This window comes from Charadrius vociferus, unplaced genomic scaffold (genome assembly GCF_000708025.1).
Source record: "Charadrius vociferus isolate BGI_N301 unplaced genomic scaffold, ASM70802v2 scaffold291, whole genome shotgun sequence".
NCBI lineage: Eukaryota > Metazoa > Chordata > Aves > Charadriiformes > Charadriidae > Charadrius > Charadrius vociferus.
This window is the reverse complement of record NW_009646958.1, coordinates 34082-40604: the sequence shown is the minus strand read 5'-3', so window position 1 is coordinate 40604 and position 6523 is coordinate 34082. Positions and strand designations below refer to the sequence as shown.

At 56.7% G+C, this 6523-nt stretch overlaps 2 protein-coding genes across 2 annotated transcripts in view; one reads left to right on the top strand and one right to left on the bottom strand.

Moving 5' to 3' along the window:
• Positions 1-247, bottom strand: part of IL12RB1 (interleukin 12 receptor, beta 1) — a 19690-nt gene extending 19443 nt beyond the window's left edge. The window contains exon 1 of the mRNA XM_009895192.1: positions 130-247. Coding sequence (XP_009893494.1) covers positions 130-247 — 118 coding nt within the window. The remainder of the gene's footprint in view (positions 1-129) is intronic.
• A 515-nt stretch (positions 248-762) lies between these two features.
• The window catches only part of MAST3 (microtubule associated serine/threonine kinase 3), a 15791-nt gene continuing 10030 nt past the window's right edge, over positions 763-6523 (top strand). The window contains exons 1-8 of the mRNA XM_009895191.1: positions 763-797; positions 1403-1491; positions 1727-1799; positions 1988-2008; positions 3108-3186; positions 4145-4302; positions 6053-6128; positions 6504-6523. The exon at positions 6504-6523 is cut by the window's right edge and continues 190 nt beyond it. Of these exons, the coding sequence (XP_009893493.1) occupies positions 763-797; positions 1403-1491; positions 1727-1799; positions 1988-2008; positions 3108-3186; positions 4145-4302; positions 6053-6128; positions 6504-6523 (551 nt within the window). The remainder of the gene's footprint in view (positions 798-1402; positions 1492-1726; positions 1800-1987; positions 2009-3107; positions 3187-4144; positions 4303-6052; positions 6129-6503) is intronic.

The following is a 6523-nucleotide window of genomic DNA, read 5'->3' as shown; positions in this document are numbered from 1 at the left end:
CATGGTGGTGGGGGGACACATGCCAGTGGGAGGCGATGGGGTGCTGGGTGTCGCGTGCGGAGCTCTGACCACGCATGAGGAGCTCTGACCACACGTCGCCGGCGTTGGCCGCGCATCGGTGTCATGTACATGTGTCCGGAGGGACGGCGTGTTGCAAAACGCCGTCCTTTGCTTCTCTTTTGGGGATCCGGGGAGAATCCCTTCGCCCCGCGTTCATCCTTTCAGTTTTGCGGGTGTATCTGGCCATGGCGTGATGTTAAACGATGTCTTTTAATTAGTGGAGTCCATTCAGGTTCCTGTTCCCGGCCTGGCGAGGAAATTCAGCGTCGCCTTTGCCCATTTCGCAGCCCGAGGAAGCGCAGATAGAGGAAGGGGAAGGTTGCACTCGTGCTTGCACGCCAGCTAGCACCAGCTTCTGCTCTGCGCTGTGGATATCTGCAGTTCCCTCTCGGCAGAGTGAAAGAGAACTTAAACGAGCCCATCGTGTTTTAAACGGGGTTGAAAGGGGCTGCATACGGCGGGAGTGGGGCTGCAGCATCCCCGCGGGGCGGTGGGCTGCTCGAGGTTGGGCCACGCTTGCAAGGCAGCTTTGGGCTCGGGGCTTTGAGAAGGGCCGAAAGGAAAGGAAAAAGGAAATTCCTACAGGAAGGGTTGAAATCGTGTGAGTTGGGAGGGTGGGAATGGAGATGGTGATATCGAGACCCGGCGCTTTGCAGAGGGTGGCCTTTCGGTTGTTCCAGAGGAGCTCTGCGGGATGGTGGGATGCGGTACCAGGATGGGAGTTTTGGGGTGTCAAGGTACTGGTGGCATCAGCGTGGATCTGTGCGTGATGCTGCTTTTCACCCTGGAGCCGGCACGCGTGGCTTCCTCCTGCTGCCTGCCGGAGCACGGCCGAGCCGGATCTGCCGGGGCATGGCAAACACCCAGCGATGCCGCAAAGTCTCGGGGGGTCGGGGACCAACTGTCCTCCCCGCTGTGACATAGGGACCACCAAGTGTAAGATTTATAGGAACTGGGGGCATTTTCCACGCGATGGAGCAGGTCGGGTTGTGGCCGCTTGGCATTTCCATCGCTTCCTCCTTTTACATCCTTTTTTCTATTCCTGCCCTCGGCCCGTTGCCCAAGGGGCCGCCGGCCTCTGCCCTCCCCACTGAGCCAAAACCAGAAGTGGGACCTCGACGAGACAGTTCGTCGTTAAAAATAACCCCGTCAGCCCATCTCCGGCAGCATTGAACCGGGGACGGATCTTCCCTGCGGCAGGAGATCCGTAATCGATGGGGTGATGGCAGCCGTGTCCCCTGGCACAGGGCATCACGTACAAACGGACCCGTACGTGCCCGAGCCCGTCCAGCCCTGCCCGTCCTTCGCTTCTCCAAATTGATTCCTTCTTTTTCTTCCCTAGTTGCCGAAGCAGCAATAGGAAGAGCTTAGTGGTGGGCACCCCCTCTCCGACCCTCTCGCGCCCTCTCTCCCCCCTCTCCGTGCCGACAGGTAAGGGATGTCCCGGGGGATGGGTTGAGCACCTCCCAAATTTACCCCGATATTTTGGAGGGTAACCTTTCTGCTTCTGCGGCACCTCGTTAGCAGCAGTGGGCTGGCCCTGGGTGCCTTTTCCAGGAGGGAATAGCTCGGGATGCGATTTACCCCCTCTTTCCCATGAAGGAGTAGCTCGCGGTGCCGTGCCGGGGTGGGGATCGGGGTGACTTTTCCCCCTTTCTCCCCGCAGCTGGGAGCAGCCCCTTGGACAGCCCACGCAACTTCTCCGCCAGCACCTCCATCAACTTCCCCTTCGCTCGCAGGTGAGCTCCCGGCCCCCCGCTCCCGGCCCTTTAATATTCACTAATAATTATAATCCACCAGATGGGACTTGTTCTGTGGATCTCAGGTGATTTGTTTTGATTTTTTTTTTTTTTTGTGCTTTTTTTCTCCCTGATTTTTGCTCTGCTGTTGTTTGCTCTGCCATGACCGGTGCCTTCCATCACCCCAGCCATGCTCCTCGGACTGACAGGCGAGTACCAGGCACGGGCTGGGGCTGCGTTCGGGGAGATGTCTGCACCACACCAGCGCGGCCCTTCTTCATGTGCATCCCCGGGTGGGAGATGTTGCTCTGGGACCGGGTTCCCTGCAGCTCCGGGAGCAGAAATATCCCTATTCCCATCACAACGGCCCTGGCCATGAGCTCAGCCCCAGCTCGGACCCGCTCCGAGCACTCCTGACGGATGCTCGGCGGATATCCAGGGGTGGATGCCCAGCCGGGTCCCCGCGGAGGCAGATCTTGCTGCATCCCTTCCCCAGCCCGCGCCGCTCAAGGCGCAGATGCCAAAATCCCGTTTAACTAATTAATTAATTGCACACAGGGGGGAGGGGGGCAGATGGCTGATTTTAACCCATCGATCATCACATGGAAAAAGGCCGGAGGCCTTACGGATGGCTTTCACGCTTGTAACGGAGCAAAAAGCCAAACCGGGTGGTTGTGAGCCCGCCGGCGGTGAGGGCATGCGGTGGTGCCGGTGCCGGATCCGGCACCCTGCCAGCTCCCGCCGGCCACGGCCCCGCATGGGAAACGGCAGCGGGAGGTGAAGGGCCTCTTCTTGACCTGGACATTGCCCCGTCCATTAGAAACGTCTCCAAGAGGAAACATTCGCCTACGTTTGAGCATTTGCCTTCCTGTTTATAACCGGGCTCCGCTCCACGGCGCCTCTTGTCTCAGGACGGGTCTTTAGGAATCCCGATTTCTCATAGAACAAAATCCCAGAAGGCTGAATTTTTCTCTAATTAAAAATCGAATTCTTGCATTGGGTTTTTTTTTTTTTTTCTTTTCTTTTCCATCTGAAATTAATTCACCCAACCGAGCCCCAGTGCTGTCCCTTTGTGGGGACCCTGCTCGCTGTCACTGTCCCTGTGGACACTTGCAGAACAGCCCCCCCTCACCTGCAAACCCCTCTTATTTCACCCAATTTCAGTCTGTCCCGAAAAGAGGTGTCAGGGCTTTACTATTCAAGCCAAACCTGCGTCCTCTGCCCCATTCTTACCGCTCTGACATTATCTATTTGCGTTTAGATGTTGGGTTTTTTTCCTCTATGTGATCGGCACGTTTGCACTCGCAGGGCTGATGGCAGAAGGTGGTCACTGGCTTCGCTACCCTCCTCTGGCTATGGGACCAACACCCCCAGCTCCACTGTCTCGGTAATGTTTGCTTTCTCATGGCAGCAGGCGAGAAGAACCCAAACCCCTTGATTTTTGGTGAAATGCTTCCCGAGCCCTGTGGCATCGGTTCCTAGGCAGCCCGTTCCTAGAGGACCATGTGCTTTAGCTGTATCGTGCTTTCCAAATGTGCTTTTAAGAAAGCCACGGAGCCCAACGAGGGGCTTGCAGCATCCCCAGGGGTTACAGCATCCCATTCCCGGGGGTTACAGCATCCCATCCCTGGGGGTCAGAGCATCCCTGAGGGTTACAGCATCCCATCCCCAGGGGTTACAGCATCCCTCGGGGCTACAACATCCCATTCCCGGGGGTTACAGCATCCCATCCCTGGGGGTTAGAGCATCCCTGAGGGTTACAGCATCCCATCCCCAGGGGTTACAGCATCCCTCGGGGCTACAACATCCCGTTCCCAGGGGTTACAGCATCCCATCCCTGGGGGTTAGAGCATCCCTGAGGGTTACAGCATCCCATCCCTGGGGGTTAGAGCATCCCTGAGGGTTACAGCATCCCATCCCCAGGGGTTACAGCATCCTTCGGGGCTACAACATCCCGTTCCCAGGGGTTACAGCATCCTATTCCCAGGGGTTACAGCATCTCATCCCTGGGGGGTTACAGCATCCCTGTGTGTCACGGGTCGAGCGTGCACGGGCACATCCCGACCGTGCAGGGCAATGGCTGGGCAGGAGCCCCCAAGGGTGCTGCTCAAGGGATGGGGCTCAGCGGAGCTGGGTTGAGTTGGGAGTGGGCAGTGCAGACCTCCCCAAGTTGGCCTTGCCATCCGTATTTCCCATTACCAAGCGCAGAGCATGCTGCCCATCGGTGTTTCCAGCCTCCTAAGAGGCTCAGAGGACTATTTTCCTCGTGGCCTCGCTGGTTTCCACCCCGCTGCCGGCAAGTACGGGTCCGCCTCCTGATCCCCTGCATCTCCCTTTCGTTCCAGTCGTCTTCGTCCTCCCAGGAGCGCCTGCACCAGCTGCCGTACCAGCCCACCCCCGACGAGCTGCATTTCCTTTCTAAGCATTTCCGCAGTACGGAGAGCGTCACGGACGAGGAGGGGCGGCACTCGCCCTGCCTGCGCCCACGATCCAGGAGCCTCAGGTACGGCACCCGCTGTGGGGAGCACCAATGGTGCTGCCGGGAGGATGCGCTGGGTGCCGACACATCCAGCTCATCCTCTGCCCTCTTGTGAGCTGTTCTTGGGACGTCCTGGTCCTGCTAAGCCCATCCCAAGGTGGTGTCCCCGTTACGGGTTTTCCCCTTGCAGGGGAAGGGAGAAGCTATGGCTTGAGGTGGGAGATGCCCCAACCCTGGAAACATTCCAGGTCGGGTTGGACGGGGCTCTGAGCAACCTGGTCTAGTTGAAGATGTCCCTGCTCATGGCAGGGGGTTGGACTAGATGGCCTTTGAAGGTCCCTTCCAACCCAAACTATTCCATGAGTCTATGATTCTGTGATCCTTAGCCGCGTGATTTTGGGCGTTAGGGTCTGGTTCTCAGCATCTTCTCGGCTGTTGGGATGCGGCATTACACTTCTGGCAGCAGATGACACCCTGAGAGTGAAGTTTCCTGGGGCTGAAGCTGGAGAAAGTGGGACTTGTTCCAAAATAGTTGGTTTGCAGCTTCTTGCTCAATTATCTCAAACGTTCTGGTGGAGAGAAGGGGACCGTCGAGCAGAAGCCCAAGTGATGGCTGTCCTTTCAGGGCACGGCTGAGAGGCCACCAACCTGACCTGCCGTTAAGAGGTTAAAAACCCTGTTTCTGGGCTTGGGTCAGGAAAAATCACCTGTGTTTGCTGAGTCTGAGCATCAGCCTGGCCTTTGCCTCTGGAAAAAAAAAAACAAGGAGCAGAGGTGGGCAGGCATTTGTGGGCTGGAGAGAGGAAAATTTGGGGAGAGCATCAAGCTGGAGGCTGTAGCATTGTGCGAGCTGACCCTACGGACCTGCCAAGCTCCGTATTGCCGCTCCAAGCCTGTGTCCCATGCAAGGAGCCGGTCACGTTTCTGCTTGTCCAGCATCAGGAGCTTGTGCTTTTTGCAGGGAATGTTTCAGTTAAATCCTCTTTTCCCTCTGAAAAAGCTCCCGACCCTCTTTGCGCTGGAGGCAGAGCCGTAGCCCTGCGTGTTGCCGGCTGAAATTTCATTAAAATCAGATTAATTACCTGACAAGGGTTTTGCAGGTGGCGAGGTTTTCACCGAGGAGATGCCAGCTCTGCGGTCGGCATGGCACGGCAAAGGCTGAGCTGGGGCTGGGGTTGGCAGCGAGCGGCTCGGGTCTGGTTTTAATCACCGCATTTAGTATATAGCAGTTAATGAGTTGCTGGCGGCTCCTGTGACATGCTTTGCGTAACGGGATCACCAGGCAGGGGCCTGGGAGAGGCAACATTGGTTGAGGGTAAGAGAGAAGCCTTGTTTAATGAAGGTCCCTGCGTCCACCACGGGCTTTGGTTGGGGTTTGGTTGGGGTTTTTTTGCTGGTGAGCTGCAAAAAGGGGCAATGATGATGAGAAATTGTGTGATCCAGAGGAAGGAAAGGATGAGCTCGCTCTTCAAAGCCAAGTTGACTGATGCATCTCTCGGCTTTGGATTTTCAAGTCACTTGAGTTTGGACATCCGAGTTTGCCGGAGGTTACCCTTCCCTGCACCAGGTCCCAGGGACCTCCAGATCCAAGCACGGTGGGAGGGATGCTGCTGGAAGCGCTGACCCAAGGCTGATGTTTCTACTTGGGTGACCTTTAACTGCTTGGGATCAAAAGTTAGGAGGAGGGAATAAATTGCTCTCCAGCAGTAGTAGCTATTTCCATAGATGTAAATGACTTGGACCTCGTAACGCAACTGGCTTCCTCCCTCCACAGCCCTGGACGGACGAGTGGAACGTTTGATAATGAGGTTGTGATGATGAACCATGTCTACAAGGAGCGGTTCCCCAAGGTAACTGTTGAGACTGGGGAGGACGAGCATGATGTTAGCCCCTCCACGGCATCCTGACAGCGTCTTCTTCAGAACCACCTCTTCTCCGTGGTGGAGTAGAAAATGCATGGGTAGATGCCAGGTGCGGTGTTGTTGAGGACACTGGAAATGTGGTAATGAACCAAGGAGGCAGGGACCTGTAGGTCTGCATCATCAGATGGATGCTCTTGATGGAGCTCTTCCAGCCTGCTGGAAGCTCGGTCCCAGGTGGGGCCATGATGTGCACATGGATATTGGAGCTGCAGAAGGTGGTAGCATGAGAACTGGGCTGGCCAAACCCAACACGTGGTATGGGGGCCCGTGTTCCTGGGCATCACCATCCATTCTGCCTTGCAGGCCACGGCCCAAATGGAAGA